The sequence below is a fragment of the Ostrinia nubilalis genome, chromosome Z, assembly GCF_963855985.1.
Source record: "Ostrinia nubilalis chromosome Z, ilOstNubi1.1, whole genome shotgun sequence".
NCBI classification, from domain to species: Eukaryota; Metazoa; Arthropoda; class Insecta; order Lepidoptera; family Crambidae; genus Ostrinia; species Ostrinia nubilalis.
In genome coordinates this window covers 4,623,638-4,645,183 of record NC_087119.1, presented here as the reverse complement: position 1 = coordinate 4,645,183, position 21,546 = coordinate 4,623,638, and the positions used below count along the sequence as shown (strand labels likewise).

The 21,546-nt window shown below is 40.9% G+C and overlaps 2 protein-coding genes across 2 annotated transcripts in view; both read left to right on the top strand.

Moving 5' to 3' along the window:
* LOC135087030 (E3 ubiquitin-protein ligase highwire-like) overlaps window positions 1–900 on the top strand; it is a 69,399-nt gene extending 68,499 nt beyond the window's left edge. Inside the window, exon 46 of the mRNA XM_063981882.1 lies at window positions 3–900. Within this exon, the coding sequence (XP_063837952.1) occupies window positions 3–124 (122 nt within the window). The 3' untranslated portion in view covers window positions 125–900. The remainder of the gene's footprint in view (window positions 1–2) is intronic.
* Window positions 901–9,070: 8,170 nt separating this feature from the next.
* LOC135087028 (sodium- and chloride-dependent glycine transporter 1-like) lies at window positions 9,071–14,227 on the top strand. Its single transcript, XM_063981879.1, has 8 exons — window positions 9,071–9,218; window positions 9,738–9,975; window positions 10,973–11,115; window positions 11,625–11,665; window positions 11,742–11,834; window positions 12,330–12,590; window positions 12,962–13,166; window positions 14,003–14,227. Exons 1-8 carry the CDS (start codon window positions 9,195–9,197, stop codon window positions 14,225–14,227), a joined length of 1,230 nt encoding a protein of 409 aa, XP_063837949.1. The 5' UTR covers window positions 9,071–9,194.
* The last annotated feature ends 7,319 nt before the right edge of the window (window positions 14,228–21,546 follow it).

Here is a 21,546-nt window from a genome sequence, read left to right as displayed (position 1 = left end):
AGGTCCCAAAGGCGAGCAGCTGCCCGGCTCCTCCGAGGAGTGTCCTCTGCACGTGCAGCACCCGGCCACAGGCGAGGAGTTTGCGCTCGGCTGCGGCATATGCCGGCACTCGCAGGGCTTCTAAACCCGAGGGCCGCGACGCCCGGCCGGGCAAACCAGGCGCACTGCAGTCTTGCACTCGCTTATAACAGCCTGGCTGGGCTAGTGCTGGTTGGTGTTTTCTTTCTGTTCCATTTTGTCGTATAATTTTGAATTAATTTAAATTAAACATGTAGGAGTAGTGGCAATAAGTCTATAACAGATTGTTTATGACGATTCACACTAATTTGCAATGTATGTATTTCCTTTTTAAAATTACATAATTTCATTTGCTTCGATTATGAATGTTAATCCTAATTTGTGTTAATAAAATTGGTATGTATGCGCATACAGACCACATGGACGTACTATAAAAATATTCCAAATATGACACAAACTCGATTTTGATACGAGCCTGGTGGCACTTAATGTATTGTGCCATTGGGCAGCGACGTTATACAAACCTAAGACCCCTACACGTCCACATGGACGTCCTAAAAACATTCCAATATTACAAAAACTCGATTTTGACACGAGCCTGGTGGCACTTAATGTATTGTGCCATAGGGCAGCGACGTTATACAAACCTAAGACCCCTACACGTCCACATGGGCGTCTTAAAAACATTCCAATATGACAAAAACTCGATTTTGACACGAGTCTGGTGGCACTAATGTATTGTGCAGTTATTTCCGCAGTTTGGCACCTCACGTCACATCATTTTACCGAAGTCAGCCCTATAGCTTCGGCGCAGTGCCGATCACTGACGTTTGTCAACAAAATGGTGCTTGACTCTTGAGACAGGCTAAATTACACCATATTGTTAATGACATTGAGCATACATTTTTTTAAATACCTTCGCGAAGTTGACAGATGGCGCTGCCATCACGTAAACACAAGGCTCCGTAATTTTTAACTCTTAAAAATAGCTAAAGTTCTCTTTTTGTGTTTCTATGTCTTTTAATTTGCTTTTTAAGATGTTATCTCTAAGTGAAAGCGTTATCTACAACAATGGTGAAGATTTGACTAAGATATTTGAACATGGACTGAAAAGTGTGTGCATCTACTAAAATAGTGTGAAACAGACTATGAGTGTAAATAAATAAACTTAACATAAACATTGACGAAATCTGTGAACTGTGACCATTATTATATTTATTATCAATCAATGCAATTAACTATTTTAAATAATGTGCAAAACAGTGAGTGAATAGTATCCTTCGAGGGTAGACAGAGCAAAATATTCAAGTGCAAATTAGTCCTAATAACGAACACTTTCAAACACTGCTGTCTACAGTACTTCAATTTCGTCCAGTCTTGGGAAGGACGGATAGCCTTGCGGCTACTGTGTCATACGATCGACGAAAAATAACTAACTTCAAATCACGCACTGCGGAATCTTTTTGTAAGGAAATATTTTTCTGTGAACAATAATTTCATACTAAAAATGAATTTCCTAGAGAACATAACATTCCGGCGTACTCGAACACGATCCGACTCTAAGGACAGATCCTGCATTGCGTCCTCACTAGATGACACTGCTAGCAGTCTACCAGATTTATCAACCGAAGATGGGAATGACCTATTATTGAGTAAGTATAAGGAGCAGATAAATGAACTCACTACTCAATTAAACAGCGCACACACAGAAATTGAAACCCTTTCTTTGGAAAATAATAAATTGAAAAAATTGAACAATGAGCTCATGAAAAAAAATGACCTATACAAGAAAATTACTGACAGTCCAATTAAAAAACAAAAATCGAACACACCAAAGAAACAGGTCCAAACAATAAAAGCATCTTCTAAACAAACACAAACAGATAAAGATGAAAAATCTAAAAAAACAACGGAAACGAGAAATTATAAAGTTGACACAAATAAACAAAACTTGGACATTGCTAAGCCTGCATGTAAACGTAAACAAACTGAGCATCCTAAAAAGTTATGCATTTTAAGCACTAATAAAAACAATAAAATACTTAAAATCGCAGAAAAAAGCCTGCAGGGTTACTTATTGTGTCACTACCTGTACCCAGATTGTGGCATCAAGCACCTACTGAATAATACTGAGCAAAAGTTGGCGGGATACACTATGGATGATTATTGCGTAGTAATGATAGGAGAAATGGACTTCAATACGACCAACGATTATTTTGAATTAATCTACTATATTCGTGACACTATACAACAGATCAAGCACACGAATATTATAATATGCTTACCGACCTATAAATATGGACACCTACAAAACATGTTTAATTGGAGGGTTGAAACATTTAATAACCTCCTACACTTGGACATAATGACCCATGAACATGCATACTTATTTGACTCTAATAAAAAACTGAATTATGACTTCAACATGTTTAATGAAAAATTCGGTTATGTAAATAATTACGGAATGCAAACTATATTCAATAATCTGCAAGAATTAATTTCTGAAATTGAAGATTACAACTTGAACGAGAAATTATCCAATAGTAACCAAATACCTACCAAAGAAACTGAGTCAATATTTTTTCGAGACTAAGTTTCTATACATTCTTCATCAAAACATTGCGGGTTTGTTAAGCAAGTCTGATGCCCTAATGATTAATCTGGATGAACTACTTGATAGACATATGAGTGTTGATGTAGTTTGTATCACAGAACATTTTATGAAGGCAGGTTATGAATCATTTCTAAATCTCCCAAATTATGTATTGGCGGGATGCTTCAGCAGAGAAAACGCTAAGAGAGGTGGTACCTGCATATTAGTCAAGAATGGACTTAAATGGAAAGAACTTGTGGAAATTAAGCTGCTTTCTTTGGTTAATGTATTTGAATGTTGTGCAATTGAATTAACTGACTACAAAATTGCAATCATATGTGTATATCGGGTACCAAACCGAAATAATAATTTTGATGTATTCTTTAATAAATTGGAAAAACTTCTAGTGCATAGTTTAAATTTAAAATGTAATAATATACTCATTGCTGGCGATATAAACATTGACATGTTAAAGAATAATAGAATCACATTGAACTTAGAATGTTTGCTGTCAAATTACAATTTTAAATTGGCTCTAAAGCAACCTACTAGACTTGTTAGCAATACATGCATAGACAACTTTGCCCATAACTATGGAAAACCATGTAAGACAGAAGTGTTTGAATTTGGCTTGTCAGACCATACTGCTCAATTAATAAAATTACCAGTTAAAAATGTAATTAAATTAAAATATTGGTATAAAGAAATACGGGATTATAGCAGGGACAACATAAAAAAGTTTAAAATGTGTATAGGAAGTCTATCCTTTTCCGAAATGTACAGTACAGATGACCCAAACTTGGCATATAAATATTTCTTGCAAGAATATCGTCTGTTCTATAATTTATGTTTTCCACATAAACGAATTAAAATAAATGTAACCAATAAACCAAAGTGGATATCACACGGCTTAAAAATTTGTAGCAAGAAAAAAAGGAATTTATTGTGGAAATATAGAAAATCACCTTCTAGCACGAACAAATTACATTACAAAAAATACACTAAACTCTTTAAAAAAATTATATCTCTGACTAAACTAGCTCAAAATAATTATAAAATAAAAACAAGTGACAATAAATCCAAAACAACATGGCAAATTATCAATAAAGCCCGTTTGAATATCCCAACACAATCCATTTCAAAAATAAAGGTTGAAAGCCAGTATATAACTAATCCTAAACAAATAGCGGAAGCCTTTAATAATTATTTCATCGACAGAATTAAACCATTGCAAGGATATGATAATAAAGCTATCTTAACCTCAAAACACATGCTCACTTCCATGTTTCTGGCTCCGAGCCTACCGATACAAATATATTACATAATAAAAAAACTAAAAAACACAAGTAGCGTAGGTCATGACGGTATTGCAACAAAAATTATTAAAACAGTAAATAAAGAAATATGTCAACACCTAAGTCATATCCTTAATCTTAGTATAGAAAGAGGTATTTTTCCCGACGATCTTAAAGTGACTATTGTCAAACCTCTATTCAAAAAAGTTGACAGAGAATCTATGGAATATTATAGGCCTATTGCTCTAATATCGATTTTCTCCAAAATATTTGAAAAATATTTATATAATGAAATAAATAATTATTTGGAAAAAAACGATATTTTGTGTCAGGAGCAGAAAGGTTTTCGCAAAAATAAAACTATAAACATGGCAATTTTTGACTTCTATAAAAATGTAATAACTCACGTTGATAAAAAAACACCGGTATGCTCGTTATACTGCGACATGACCCAAGCTTTTGACTATGTTGACCACAAAATCTTAATCCGAAAGCTTGAAGCATATGGCATTAGAGGAAATGTATTGGATCTAATCGTATCTTATTTAAGCGAACGTCGCCAAAGAACTGAAATATGTAGACTAAACACTAGCTCCAAATCTGAGGAAATAAGTTTGTCGTCGGAGCGTTTAGTTAAATATGGTGTGCCACAAGGCAGTGTACTAGGTCCTCTCTTGTTTATAATATACATAAACGATCTACCAATTGCTACTGCACAACCCATGACTTTATTCGCTGACGATAGTACAATAACTATAAATTGTAATGACATTAAATCATATAAAAATGACATAAACAATTCATTAAATTCGATAATTGACTGGCTAAATAATAATAACTTAAAAATTAATCTAAATAAAACACACATTATGCACTTTAATCAAAGATCCCTTTCTCCGTCTAATATCGAAATATGCTACAATGATATTTTAATCAGTGAGGTGGATACAACACGATTTCTCGGTATACAAATTGACAAAAAACTAAATTGGAAAAACCATATAGAGGAACTGAGCAAAAAAACCTGTAGTTCAGCTTTTGCTTTGTTTAAACTTTCCACCGTAGTAAGTACTGATGCTCTGCTCACAGCCTATTATGGACTGGTGGAATCAGTCCTTAGATATGGTATCATTTTTTGGGGAAACTCAACGGATAAAGAAATAGCGTTTAAAAGTCAAAAACGATGTATCCGAGCTATGTTTGGCCTTCAGACAACCGATAGTTGTATTCCATACTTTAGAAAGCATAAAATTCTTACACTTCCGTCATTATATTTATTGGAAATAGCACTATTTGTAAGAGCAAACTGTCACCTGTTTCCGCGGCTTGCTGACAAAGTTGTCCGCAATCGTCGCGATGGTAGCAAATTATGCTTGCATAATGCAAAGACAACTCTGATGCTGAATAGTGTAGTATGCATGGCTCCCAAAATTTATAATAAGATTCCCCAGGCCTATAAATCGCTTAATAATAATCTCTTCAAGAATAAATTTAAGAAACTATTAATTGAAAAATGCTATTATTGTATAAATGACTTTCTTAATGATAAATTTTGACATTATATATTTTTAAATTAATTTGTATTTGACTTCGATGTATTGACTTTTCATTTTTTATCATTATATAAAAACAGACTAAGTAATTATAATTTTTACACGCCGAATATCGGTAAGACATGTTGATACTAACAAAATCTACTAACACCAAAAATATATTTCTGTATTGTCTCACACATGGTCTGATAAATAAAAATATCTTTATCTTTATCTTTATCTTTAGAAGTAAAACTTCTGTACGTAGTACTTAATTATTCTGTGGTAAAACATCCCAAATATGACATATATTCTCCATTTTGTCATGTACCACAGGATATACAAACCTAAAAGACCCTTACCGTCACGTCCACTTAGACGTACCTACTAGAAATAACATTCCAAACATGACACATACTTCCGATTTGAGATTCCAAAACAAAATACATTAACATTACGAATTTAAAAGGTTATAAAAAAGAGTATTATTTATCGAAATGTCTCATACTACGTCACGTGTGCTGCTTTAACGATTTTTTACACCATAAGTACTTCTAAATCCTCATTATTTCGACTATAGATGCCTATCATGATCTTTTGGATTGCAAACTAGTTTGTAGCCCGAATAACCTCAGATGAGTTGTAAACATCATGATGAGACCTAACGACAACATGCGTTATTGAAGTTACATTTCTGTGGCGCTTGTGTCACTGCGTCGATCAGTCGAATGCAACAAACAAATGAGTCACTCTGCAATAACAACACAGGTCAACAACAACGTAATATGACTCTGTTATCATAACCAACTGTATGATGAATCTGCATTTAAAATATTTGGGGCAAACTAATAATATTTTCCGCCTCTTGAAAAGTCAACTTATTTCGTCTACTACATGAATGACTGTCAGTCATTCAGTTGACTTGTGCAACTCCTTTGTTTTTAACTTTATAACAGTAACATGTAGTAACAACGCAAAATATTATCAAGGTTTTATTAGTAGCGATATTAATCAGTAGCGATTTACCGACATTTAAATTTAATATTATCACTGTCGATGGTAATTTTAACCAAGTATACAATAGTCATTATTCGATTTTAAATAAATAAAGTATAATAATAATAATATTACTCGTAGATGATGAATGGTTTGTGTCTGTTTAATGAGATGTTTGAATGGGCGATATTTTAGCTGAGTTGAAATGTAGGAGGGAGATTGACTGTTACTTAAAGTAAAAATTGTTACTTGTAAATTAAGGGAAAGTCAATTCTTGTCCTTCCGTGAGATCCGAATTGTGCGATACTAACATCGAAGCGCGAAGCTGCACGCGACAGGCTGCTGCTTCACGCGACGCGACATCGCGCGCTTGTCTGTCGCACTCGTCTCTCTCCTTGAAGCCGATGCCATTAAAGATAAATGTTTAGCTGTATTTAACACTCAGCATCACACAAAATTTCACCTTTAGATCCATAACACAAACCAGCTTAGCCACATACTCTCATTTTATATTAGTCTGTAGGTAAACATATACATATAAGGGTATACTTAAGCATTTTTGAGCTGTTTAAATCGAAACCGTTCCTTATAAGCTATACTAATGTTTCAACAGGGATATCGGAGTTTAATATGGCTCCAAATATAGCATGCTTAACATTTCCTACCACTTTTCTACACTGCTTCATTTCTTGTATAGGCAAAAATGCCATGAATGTGTAAATTGCGCGTTAATATTTTGCATGTAGGTATTGCCGGTACTTCGGCTTTGTATATTAGTGCTAAATTTGGCTATTTTTGATATGTTTTGATCGCACCAAGCCGCGGGCGCAGCCGCCAGCTTCTTCCGTCGGGCGCGGCCGTTGTTGTCTAGTTGCGTAGCGAACTGATTGTTGTCGAGTTATAAAATATTTTTACACCTACGAATTTCACACTACTTTCATTTTAATATTGTGCAATACATTAGGCAGAGTTGATCTATATTTTCTATAAAAAGTTATATCAATAAACTAAATTAAGTAGAGTAGAACATTACGTTTGTTAAAAGAAATTAAATATTTTAATTTTTATGTTCTACTTGGATGTGAACCAGTTCAGTCGAAAGGATGTCGCTCCCTGACCCTCCTCCAACGCAACCCCGATTCTTTGCCACGAACTGTCCCAGCACTCCGGCCTCCGCTGAGGTCACGGTAGCCCCGTTGTTCTAGTACGTACATAGATATTATTCAAACATAGTCATTGGTGTTAAGCTGGCGACGCGGTGTAGCCACCGGATTATTAGGTTTTGAGATTCTATCGGAGATTGATGATTGGGCGATGATGAGAGAGGATGAGATTTTGAAGATAACTGATGAATGAAGATATTGGAGAAGGCTCGTGCACGTTGGTTAGTCAGGCGGCTCTGGCGCGCAGCCAGCTCGATTGATGGAATTATTCGTAGCTAGTAACTCGTTTAATGGAATCAGTGTGAATCAATAAATGTGGTAGATGAGATTACTTTCAATGTGAATTAAGTAGATAGTCTATCAAATATGACTTTTGAATGATTTACAATGTTAAGTAGATGTTTTAATCGATGGAATCCATAAATTATTATCTAGTGCAGTTTCTTGATAGGTGTTTTATGTTTATTATTATGTTTTTATTTTATAATTTATGTTACTTTACTGTATTTTTCTGAGTATGTTATTTTATATTAAATTTCATGTATGTATTGCGTTGTAAATAATAATATGTTTGTTTATATAATTCTATTACTTATAATAATAAATTATTTTAAGAATAATGTACCCACTTTCCTCCTTTACCGTGCCTTTTACTTGATTATGTGATGTAGTGCGCTGCCCGTCCGTCGGCGGCGCTAGTAGTATCGATGAGTTTAACTGTACCGTTCCTAAATCTTTGTTTATTCAGAATTATGTAAAGTAAAATCAAGAAACTGTAACATTATTTATAAATCTCGGTGTTTTAGTGACGATCTATGTATTTCTCAGATACATTACTTATATAATATTGTAACAGTATATGTTATTTATCAATTTTAATGCACCTTTAGGCATATACATCAGATCAAAATTATTAAGTTAAGAATTTAGCTGTTAAGAAATTTTACAAATAAAATTTAAAAGGTCATATTTGTGTTTTATTCCATTTTATTTATGGCTTCTTTTCTTTCTTATTATTAGTCAACTTACTAAGTGTCGTTTGTTTTAAAAATAATAATAAGCATAACCTCGGTACAGTCGACAGCAAAATTGTCTTTACAGCTGGTGCTCAAAAACTGTAAAAAATATATTTACAAACGGGCAAAATAAAAGGGGATGAATTATCGATCAAATTGATGCTAACAATTTATTATTAATCAATCTCGTAACAATTTGTCGTTTGAGTCTTTCTCTTACACACTCAAATTATTATGATAATAATCATCGAATGACGAAGGTCGGCGCATGTTTAAAAACATCTGTGTGAAAAACAACAAATTATGTACTTTCCAAACATGGACTGCGGTGACCGGCGACCTACTGCAGTATCTTGCCGCAGATAAGTCGGTCACCATCCAGGAGACACTTAAGGCCTGATAACCGTTTGAGACCGATTGATTTTTAGGATCGCCCTGAGATAACTTTATCTCACTTATCAAAGCGTTGCAAAACTGTTCAGTTCAAGAATTCTTTCTGCAGTATCACCATAACAGTTCAGGTGCATTGTAAGAAACATTATGTGATTCTGTTGATTTATTTTGTTAATTTTTGGATAAAAATGATTCAGTACTACAAAGTGAAGGTAAGCATATCAGTATTTTATTCCTACTTATTAAGTTAGCAACAACTCAAAATGTGATATGTGATAATTAATAGCTGAATAAAATCTTCATAATACATCTTTTTGTTACCAAATACGCTACTTGAGACAGTAGCCTTATCTTTTGCCGAGAGGTTTTGTTATTATTGGGGCATGTTTCACTGCTCTCTGATAAAGTCCCTGATATCCTAAAGAAATTTGATTTGATTTAGAAATTTATCTGCCAGATGAATAGGTCTTTATCTTACTTAATGCACGTTGGCGGCGAGCGCTGGCTTAAAGGTTCAGGCAAACCAACGGCGATTACACGCGATCAGCCGGCGTGTAGCGATGGCGAAGGCGATCAATGCATTTAAGTCTGATCGCGATCGTTTGGCTGAACCTTTACTGCACGTGGTGCGCTCTTGAGGCTATCGGCTTCAGAGGGCTGCGTCAGCGGCGGCGCTGCATACCTGAGACCATGAATTGGTTAAAAGTAAAACTGTTATTTTCGTTGTTTAGCAATGGATCAAATGGCCGCTGATCCGTGCTCACCTATGCACCCTGGCCGTGAGCGTGGGCTTCAGTTCAACGTGGCGCGCGCCGCGGGAAGCTTTCCGCTTCGGCGGGCTTCAGTTCGCGCTGGCGGCGTCGACGGCGGCGCTGCTGGTGCTCCCGCTGGCGCTGCTGCAGCTGGCCTTGGGGCAGCTCAGCCAGCAGGACGCGGTCGGCATATGGCGCGCGGTGCCTTTCTTCAAAGGTTCAACTTTATCGCACTCAATAATTTATTGTGAAACTATACAGTTTCAGTCAAGTGGTCGCGCCGGTGAGAGCCACACGTAAAGCGCGCCATGTCTCGCAGGGGTGTCACAGGGTGTTTATAACCGTATAAAATAAGACACATAGATCACAGACACTAAAGGGAGATGTGACAAGGTGGGTGCAGGTGTCGCAGCGCAGCAATATGCCCAAAAACAGAACACATTGCTCGTGACAGCGATGATGACAGCAGCGACGTCATAATGTAAACAGTTTACATTGCTTGTGTAGTCCTACTAATATTATAAAGGTGAAAGTTTATGTGGATGTTTGTTACTCTTTCACGCAAAAACTACTGAACGGATTTTGTTGAAACTTTATAGTATTATTATTTGTAACCCAGATTAACATATCGGCTATAATTTATGCCAATCTGTGGCACTAAATTTCACGCGGGTGAAGCCGCGGGCAAAAGCTAGTACTAAATATTATTCGAACGTTGAGTACTGATACAGTGGATAATGAGCACACATTTTGATTACTTTGTGCGTGTGAATTTCTAATGCGACACTGAGTTTCGAACATAGCGCATTAGTTGACATCTCTCTATATCTCTATGCAGAGGGTCACACACAACTCAGGTGTCTTGGTGGTGGATTCTACGGACCACTTCTGCAGATTTTACTTAGACTCTGAGAGGCAAACTATCTTTTGGTTACAGAAACATTAATTTGTAATGTATGGTGGTATTGGTGGTATAGTCTGGTCCGTGAGCACGTAGAATTTTGTCCAATGACGCGTAATTATGTTGCTATCGCGCTCGCACTGCGGGTGCCAGTCGCACAGTCGCGACAGCAATATAATTACGCGCGAGTGATAAGGATGGGTAGTTAGGGGTCATTGGACAAAATTCTACGTGCTCACGGACCGGGCTTTAGAAATGATGTTTTAAGTCAAGTGCTCTAGGTCGCCGGAGTATATGTTTATTGTAATTCCAGGCGTTGGCTACCTCCGTCTGCTGGTCACTGCGCTGGGCTGCGTGAGCTCGGCGGTGTACCTGGCGCTCACCGTCGCCTACTTCCTCTACACGCTCAGCAACTCCATCCCCTTCCGCGCCTGCTCCGACCCTCGCCTGAACGAGGTTGGTAACCTTTGCCTGAATATAAATAGCTATGTCAAATCGTTAAATCTAGACCAGACCTTTAGCAGCAAAGAAGGAATCGAAAAAGAGTTCTCCCCCCTAATCAGACTCTCGTCCAAGATCAGACCCAATCTGGATCAGATTCCCCTCTGAATCAAACTGCGCTCCGATCAGTCTCTCTGGTTCAGATTAACCCCCCAGATCAGACTCTCCCCCCATGAACCAACTATCCTTTTTAGATCAGACACCACCTGAATCAAACTATGTCTCCTAAATCAGACTCCCCCTGAATCAGACTACTGTGCCTGATCTAGGAGACGTAGTCTGATTCAGATACAGGAGTATCAAACTCCTAGATCAATCTCCCCTTGAATAAGACTCTCAAGCAGTAACCGTTAAGCGCAATTAGTAGCCGCAGTAAAAGGTTACTATTTTAGATTAAGATTGTCGTAGATTTATTATATGTATTACTTACTGTCTTGTTTAGTAAGTTTTTTTTTCTTTTACAGGATGGCTTCGAAGATATAATAAACACGACCAATTGTTTAAAGTAAGCTTTAAAATATTAGAAATTCTACTTTATTCATATTTAAATACACCACTATAAACTTACATACAATTTACAGCGCAACGTTCCTGGCTCCAGTGAGACAGAAGCCCGAATATTTCATTGCTATGTCATTGATTATTTGTTTCATATGGATAGCATTGCCTTTTCTGTAAGTATCACTTTGTATGATATGTATGTATGTATTATTATTATTATGTATAATATTTTAATCTTGGAAAATGTCCTAGCAATGAGGGCTGTCGTTTTAGCGCTCACTATTTAGAGCCAATGTAGAGTAAGGTCGCTGTCACTTGCTAGTGGCGAAGATGACAGCGACTTGACCTTTACTGGTTGGGCTTTTATTGGCGGTCAAGCTGTAGATCCTGGCTACACAGGAGTTGCAGCGGTGGGAAAGAGACGTGGGAATAGTCCCGTAGTGGGGAAGATAGTGGCGCCAAGTGATGATCGCTGAAGCGGTAGGAGGACGATAGCATCGCATTTGAATTTTCCAGAATGGCGCCACCTTAAGAGTCGGTGGTGCCAACCGTTAAGTATAAAAACGATAGCTTTCATTAACCGAGTTTATTTTGGATTTTGTGGAGTTTAGTCAATATTTCTCAAACTTTCTATTGTGGTTGTTTACGTTAGCCATTTGTTCGCACAGCCTTTACAGTCCAGTGAAGTTGATGAAGCGTGTCTTCTATATCCTGGGCCCGACGCTCGTAGTGTTGGGCTTCGTGGTGGTATCCGGCATCGGGTCGTGGGGCCGCCTAACGTGGTTCCACGAGGCGCGGCATTGGCGGCACTTTCTGGAGCCGCGCGTTTGGATCAGCGCGTTAACGCAGGCGTTGTTGGCGACCCATACGGCCGGCGGTTACTTGGTCTCGGCTGGAGACGCTATCTACAGCGTTACCAATGTGCAGTGGTTTGTATAATTATTTTATTTAGGCTTGTAGAGTTAACAGTTAAACGTTTAGTCGATCCTCCGATCACTGATGCTAATGTGATAATTATTAATTATTTTATAATTATCACACACATTAGTTAATTAAAAAGGTTATTTGTAGTTTAAAAGCCATTTTTCTAAGACCTGAATAAGGATTAGTAAATTCGCAGCTAAATAGCTGCGATTTTAATAACTAAATAGTTTGTCTACTATCGTCCATGGAAAAAGAAAATGTGTAGACTAGGTAGTGAAGGCCCGGTATACAAATGACTAATTGATTGTTAAAACCACCTCAAATTCTTACAACTTTTGCATTTAAGTCAAGTGCCTACCTTTATCGTTCATTCCAGGACAGCTATAGCCTTCGTGGCCACCAACATCGTAGCGGGCTGGCTTGGGCCTCTGTTCTGGTTCGCGCTGGGTGCTCCTGAACCCGACACAAGCGCGGCCGCCGTGCTCGAGCAAATCTACCGAGCTGCCTACGAGCGCGACCTTAGCATCGCGTGGCCGCTGCTCGTGTTTGCCGCGCTGTTCCTATCAGGCGTTATTACCATGGTGTGTAGCTGCTTCGTAAATTATTAGAAGACTGTGTTTGGTTTGCGGGCGCTAATGTGACGGACTTAAGTCACTGTTTTGGTTAGTCGCAGACGAATGCTTAGAACAATAACTCTCGGTTCCGTTTGATTTGCCCTAGAGGACACTGTCGGGTTTTAGTAAGTAAGCCCCGCCTCTTCTGGTCTACATTATAATACACTAGCTGACCCCATCAGCCAGTGGGTACCTAAGCGCAATTTTTCGGCGAAAAAAAAGGTCGATGTTCAGGTCGCTTAGTGCCTAGTAATACCACAGAATAATAATAAGTACTACGTACAGAAGTTTTACTTCGCGAAGGTATTTAAAAAAATGTATGCTCAATGTCATTAACAATATGGTATAATTTAGCCTGTCTCAAGAGTCAAGCACCATTTTGTTGACACGTCAGTGATCGGCACTGCGCCGAAGCTATAGGGCTGACTTCGGTAAAATGATGTGACGTGAGGTGCCAAACTGCGGAAATACTCATGATTTAAAATGAATTATCATGAATAATATTAACTACTTATTTACCTCTCAGTGTCTTGAGGCAACTTAAAAAAGTACATTCTGTGTTTTTATTATTATTTAGGCAGTTAAATACTGCACAGTATTTAGTACACCATTTTCTTTATTTTCTTCCATCATACACAAGAATACGCGTGCGTGAGTCAATGTTCGCTCGTATGTGAGGCCTTGTCGAATAGTATCCTGTAGGTGGGCCATCGTGCGTGTTTTGTTTTCGATGTAAACTCGCGGAGATGAACAGGCCTGGTAATACTAAAATCAATACATATCAAATCTATCGTCAATTCCAGCTAACATTCCTGTACCCGATCTACGACCGCGTCCGGCGTTCCGGCGGCGCGCGGTGGCGCGTGGCGTGCGCCGGCGGCTCGGCGATAGGAGCGGCGGGCTCGCTGGCGGCACTGGCCGGCCGCTGGGACGCGCTGGCCTTGATTGAGGATACCGCTGTGCCACTGTTGGTTTGCCTCGCTACTGTGCTGGAGGTCCTCGCCTTCGTCTTCATCTACGGTAAGTAGCTACAATAATGGCTGTCGTTGTAGCGCTCACCAGTTGGCGCCACTGTAAAGGTCCGGTGGCTCGCTGGCGGCACTGGCCGGCCGCTGGGACGCGCTGGCCTTGATTGAGGATACCGCTGTGCCACTGTTGGTTTGCCTCGCTACTGTGCTGGAGGTCCTCGCCTTCGTCTTCATCTACGGTAAGTAGCTACAATAATGGCTGTCGTTGTAGCGCTCACCAGTTGGCGCCACTGTAAAGGTCCGGTGGCTCGCTGGCGGCACTGGCCGGCCGCTGGGACGCGCTGGCCTTGATTGAGGATACCGCTGTGCCACTGTTGGTTTGCCTCGCTACTGTGCTGGAGGTCCTCGCCTTCGTCTTCATCTACGGTAAGTAGCTACAATAATGGCTGTCGTTGTAGCGCTCACCAGTTGGCGCCACTGTAAAGGTCCGGTGGCTCGCTGGCGGCACTGGCCGGCCGCTGGGACGCGCTGGCCTTGATTGAGGATACCGCTGTGCCACTGTTGGTTTGCCTCGCTACTGTGCTGGAGGTCCTCGCCTTCGTCTTCATCTACGGTAAGTAGCTACAATAATGGCTGTCGTTGTAGCGCTCACCAGTTGGCGCCACTGTAAAGGTCCGGTGGCTCGCTGGCGGCACTGGCCGGCCGCTGGGACGCGCTGGCCTTGATTGAGGATACCGCTGTGCCACTGTTGGTTTGCCTCGCTACTGTGCTGGAGGTCCTCGCCTTCGTCTTCATCTACGGTAAGTAGCTACAATAATGGCTGTCGTTGTAGCGCTCACCAGTTGGCGCCACTGTAAAGGTCCGGTGGCTCGCTGGCGGCACTGGCCGGCCGCTGGGACGCGCTGGCCTTGATTGAGGATACCGCTGTGCCACTGTTGGTTTGCCTCGCTACTGTGCTGGAGGTCCTCGCCTTCGTCTTCATCTACGGTAAGTAGCTACAATAATGGCTGTCGTTGTAGCGCTCACCAGTTGGCGCCACTGTAAAGGTCCGGTGGCTCGCTGGCGGCACTGGCCGGCCGCTGGGACGCGCTGGCCTTGATTGAGGATACCGCTGTGCCACTGTTGGTTTGCCTCGCTACTGTGCTGGAGGTCCTCGCCTTCGTCTTCATCTACGGTAAGTAGCTACAATAATGGCTGTCGTTGTAGCGCTCACCAGTTGGCGCCACTGTAAAGGTCCGGTGGCTCGCTGGCGGCACTGGCCGGCCGCTGGGACGCGCTGGCCTTGATTGAGGATACCGCTGTGCCACTGTTGGTTTGCCTCGCTACTGTGCTGGAGGTCCTCGCCTTCGTCTTCATCTACGGTAAGTAGCTACAATAATGGCTGTCGTTGTAGCGCTCACCAGTTGGCGCCACTGTAAAGGTCCGGTGGCTCGCTGGCGGCACTGGCCGGCCGCTGGGACGCGCTCGCCTTGATTGAGGATACCGCTGTGCCACTGTTGGTTTGCCTCGCTACTGTGCTGGAGGTCCTCGCCTTCGTCTTCATCTACGGTAAGTAGCTACAATAATGGCTGTCGTTGTAGCGCTCACCAGTTGGCGCCACTGTAAAGGTCCGGTGGCTCGCTGGCGGCACTGGCCGGCCGCTGGGACGCGCTGGCCTTGATTGAGGATACCGCTGTGCCACTGTTGGTTTGCCTCGCTACTGTGCTGGAGGTCCTCGCCTTCGTCTTCATCTACGGTAAGTAGCTACAATAATGGCTGTCGTTGTAGCGCTCACCAGTTGGCGCCACTGTAAAGGTCCGGTGGCTCGCTGGCGGCACTGGCCGGCCGCTGGGACGCGCTGGCCTTGATTGAGGATACCGCTGTGCCACTGTTGGTTTGCCTCGCTACTGTGCTGGAGGTCCTCGCCTTCGTCTTCATCTACGGTAAGTAGCTACAATAATGGCTGTCGTTGTAGCGCTCACCAGTTGGCGCCACTGTAAAGGTCCGGTGGCTCGCTGGCGGCACTGGCCGGCCGCTGGGACGCGCTGGCCTTGATTGAGGATACCGCTGTGCCACTGTTGGTTTGCCTCGCTACTGTGCTGGAGGTCCTCGCCTTCGTCTTCATCTACGGTAAGTAGCTACAATAAGGGCTATCGTTGTTGCGCTGAATGAGGAGATCAGTAAACGAACTAAAGTCGCTGACATAGCCCGACGGATTAGCAAGTTGAAGTGGCAGTGGGCAGGGCACATAGTACGCAGAACTGACGGCCGATGGGGCAGCAAGGTTCTGGAATGGAGGCCACGTACCGGAAAACGCAGCGTGGGACGTCCACCCACAAGGTGGACCGACGACCTGATAAAGGTAGCAGGAAGGCGCTGGATGCAGGCCGCTACCAAACGTGCGATGTGGAAGTCATTGGGGGAGGCCTATGTTCAGCAGTGGACGTCCTATGGCCGAAATGACGATGATCATGATGGTTTTAGCGCTCACCAGTTGGCGCCACTGTAGAGTAAGGTCCAGTGGCTTGGTGGCGGCTCTGGCCGGCCGCCTTCTTCTTCATCGGTAAGTGGCCAAAATCCTGAACTTCGTTCTTTTTAAACTCAATCAGGAAATATTTGGCCTGGCAAGCCGGAAGCCGGAGGTGAAATCGAGCTACACCCGGAATCTTCTGGTTAAAAATATTAACTGTTCACTTGCATCTCTCTCTGCAGCAGATATGCGTAACGTATTTCCTCCGAAAAACTTAAGGTGTCATGGCAGTGCGCACTAGTTTCAATGACCCTAGATTAGCAACACAATAGTTTGTCTAAGGCAGGTTAACGTTCGCATCTAACTGAACGGTTTGACTGTCGCGAACACATCCCGTTTGTCACCTTGGTCTTATTTTAGAGAAATGCGTTAAGAGGCAAATAAAAAGAAACTTGAATTATCTTTCAAGTTTCACAACTTTTTTGCCATGGAACTATAGGATTATATCGAATGAATTCTAAAGTTAACTTTGAGCTGCTCGTCTATTTGGAAGTTCTAAAGGTTTCAAAGAAGCCTCTAATTTCCTAAATAATGTGAGCAAATCCTTGAAAAAGAATGTGATGAGTGAGATAGCCAATAACTCCTAATGAGGGCTATCGTTTTAGCGCTCACCAGTTAGCGCCACTGTAGAGTAAGGTCCTGTCACTTGCTAGTAGCGAAGACAGTGGCACTAAGTGGTGAGCGTGAAAGTGGTAGGAGGACTATCGCATTTGCACTCATCAAGATGGCACCACTGTAGAGTAAGGTCCTGTCAATCGCCAGGGGTGCCAACTGTTAAGTATAAAAACGATAGCTCTCATTGAATTTTTGATTTCCGCAGGTTGGAAAGCCCTGATGGAAGACGTTGAGTTCCTAACTGGGCGAGCACTGTCAAAGTTCTGGATGCTGGGCTGGTGTACAGTCCCTGGCGTGGTCGCGCCGCTGTTGCTTTGGTGGCTGGTGGTGGCGTTAACTGACGGTGGCTGGGCGGCGCCGCCCTGGGCTGCCAGTGGCGCGGTGGCTACCGGCGTGGTTACCATCTTAGTGGTGCTGGCGCTAGCGGCCGTGACCGTGGCTCGCCAGGTCCAGTACGACGTTATCGGGGTGAGGAAGATGATTATTAGGGTATTAGTTCAAAAGTTGGTGTGTTGCGCGGTTGTAACTAAGAATCAGAAAAAAACCTAATATTAGTAGAAAAGTAATAGTCTTCTCTTAAAAAAATTGCAGTTATCAACCTACGAGTAATCTTAAACTAAGTTTTGTCAAGTTGCTAGAGTTTCTTAAAGGCACATATAGCGTGTTCACGCTCGCTACTAGTCAAAGCCTTAGTAACGGCTTGAAATCATCAAACATTTGGTACTATTATCTTGATGTCAACATCGATATTAATATTTATGCTAATGGTAGCTCTAATGTTGGTATGTGCGATCTGCTTGCGATGCAAAGCGAGCGCTAAGGGCCTCATGCAAATGTGTCAAGCTCCGCTTCCTATATATGTGATTTCCTCTGCTCTGCGAAATAACATAGCACTTTTCCTCGACTGACATCTGCTACTATTAAGGACGGGGCCTTGCCTAGTCTAACCGTAACATGCACGCGTTGTGAATTTAATATTGGATTGTTTCCTGTAATTTGTCTCGGAAGGAACGAGTGTAGAATGCGTTAATCCGCAGAAACTGAAGTCGGCGTTCCGTCCGTCGCGGCACTGGGGCCCGCGGGACCCCGTGGCGCACTACTACTGGCTGGCGCGGCGCGAGGACCCGGCGGGGTCGGCGGGCGAATCCGGCGTGCGCGCGCGCCGTTTCCGGCGGCGGCAGGCGGGACAGCTCTCCGGCGCGCGCGGCTCCCTCGACGTCCCCGCCGCCGCGCCCGCCGGCACCGACTTCAACAGCAACGAACTCAAAAGACGCTCCAACTCCGACGATTGGATCTATACCGTGTACAGAAGAAAATACCTCGAAACAGCGTTCTCCCATTACTTAGCTAAGGGCAGAAAGTTCCGGTCGCTGTCGGTGGACTGGGCCCAAATGCCGCGGCAACACAAAGATTCTATGGACTTAAAAATATTGAACAGTAGTGTTTACATGACGCCGGCGGAGTCTATAGAGATCGTCAAGGAGGGTTACTAGTAAATAAGTAGGCAGTAATTTATTTTATCATAATTATAGAAATGCAGTTTGTTATTTGTTGAAGAATAAATGGTTGTTTCTTTCGTTATATCATTATTTTCCGATGTTTCAAAGAAAATTAACTTCAAAGTAGAAACGTCGTCCGTCAGACAGGATCCCATTTGGGAATTAGTTATTGCCGTTGATACTTCCGTTGATTCTTCGCGCTCCATGGGTTTAATTTTTCTTGTGTTATTGTTCGCTACTGAGCTGTGTCAACTACGACGTATCTAATAGTTTTATGATTTTAAAATTGCGACATTAACATGTAAGTACATACACAAACTTGTTTTCTTGACGGAAGTGGGCAAGGTTTTTTGATAATATCATCAAAATTTAGGATATACTCGTTAGATCGTCAGTAGGTAGGTAATATTGTCAACGACTAGGAAATGAGCCGGCCGACGTGACATTTGTTCTTGTTTGCCGACCTTCCTTAGGAAAATGACGTCCCTTATACGGCAGGTCCATTGTGGCGAGATGCGCCATAAGTATTCGGCGCACAGCCGCGTGGCGTCACTGAAAGGATGCGGTGAAAAAGAATCACTCATCAAATAATGAATTATCCGTGCTTAGAAAAGCTTGCTGTCTACTCGAAGCGAAGAGATGGGTGTAAATGTGAATGCACCTTCAGTAGCTACGAATAGCGACCAAGTGACCACTTTACTACTCGCAACAATGAGTTGTCAAGTTACATGTAGGGTCAGTTTTTAATACCTTGTTTGTACCACGAAAGGCGATAGGAATACATATTTGATTTTTAACACCTTTGCTGCGGCAGTAACTTTCTAATACTTTCCATTCCTTCGGTACAAGGTCAGTAAACCTGGTATTAAAACTTACATTGTGGCGGCACAAGGCTTAAAGACCTTGTAATATTTAAGATATATTAATTTAATTTTTGGCTTCATGTTAATAGATATTGTGTTTTTTTTCTTTGAATATTAATAATAATGCATTTATTGACATACACCTGAAGGCGTTCGTGAATAACTTGTTTATAGCCTGACCAGGAACATAAAAACCCTCGCCATGTTGCGGAAAATTAATGGTACTAATTTCTTTTAATGGCAACAGTAACTGAAAACTTCATTGACATGTCACCTTACATGTCAGTCTATTGTTGTCAAAGTGTAAACAAACTTTATTTTAAATGTGCGCAATTGATTTTGTGAATTAAATTGCTAAAATATTTTTATAGTCGTGAAAGAAAAGTGGTTCACAATGTGTTAAAGTATTTGTCGAAGAGAAATACTAAGGGTTCGGACAATATTTTCATTGAATAATGTTTCCGACAAAGGTTGTCAAATTGACTGACATGTTTATCGTATAGTACAGTCAACTATGAAAATTAGCTGTGGTTTGTTTCAACTACCTATTTTAAAGTTTTTTGTAACTTTGTAAGTGTTGAATTTTATGGAATTGGGAAAGAAGTACCGAGTTTGAAGCGTTCATGAGCAGACATTGTAGTTGAATATTCAAGTTTAGAATTTGATTATTGATGAATAATAATAAAATCCTACTTGCTCGATTGATGGTTTCATTAAATTTATTTAAACCAGTTTACCTGTTTTATAATATTTTTTGTTAATTTATGAAAATATTACATTAGCCCATAATCCTAAATCCTGATACATAAAGTTAGCCTATTAATTTTATACAGGTACGACTGTACCCAGTGTTGCACTATCAAATGCAATTGACGCGCCTCTATGCCAGGGTTTTTATGTTCCTGGTCAGGCTATAGTATAAAAATTATAGCTATATTCAAAATACAAGGCTTATGCACCCTGTGCCGCACTGAAGTAGGGAAGTCTGGTGGGTATTCTAGGGATGTGAAATACAAATATCGATAGTTTAAATTAAGTTTAATAAAAAATTTAAAAAGTAACAAACAAAGATGTTTTAATAATTTAGTCTAAATATTTTACAATTAAGACACGTGCATAAATACTTAAATAAGCTATATTTAAAGAAAACATATTATTTAATAACATTCAGTTACAACTTCAAATGTTTGTCACGAAAAACATTATTTAAATTAGCAATAAATCGTGTAGCAAATTAAATTATATCAATTTGCAGTTTTGATTTTGTTTGTTTCTCTTGACGCCATGTCGACATGTGCGTTTCTTACGAATGCGAGGCAACACTGGCTGCACGAAGCTAGCGTGGGGTGCGGTACCAGGTCTAAAAACCTGGTATTAAGGTAGGTACATCATTGGATTCTATTTTAAGAATACATCATAGATATATATTCATCACTTTCCTACACCGGACCCAATTGAAGTTATGCCTTTCGCACGACAAGGAAGACTATAATTTTCTTAGCCGCACGGTAAGCGAGACGTACACAAGGTCTATAGACCTGGTTTCGCACTCAACGTGTTAAAATAAAAAAGAAATTCTTTTCATAAACCAGCTTTTATTGCTCTAAAATGAATAAATTTTTTTTCAAACACATGCATTTATTATATTACTCAATTATATCACTAAAAGCGTTAGGATATAAAACGCCTTGATAAGGCTCCTGCTCCTCCTGCTGTATGTAAAATGGCGCTCTTTGACGTTAATCCTCACGTCTAGCAGTGAATTGCCATTTGTTGAAAATTAAAGTCGAGACAGTTCGACGTTATGTAATTCACTTGCGTAGGGTTGAACAAAAAGCGATCACTTTTTGTATTCTATCAGCTGAGCAACCTTCATGCCGGCAGCAGCGTGAC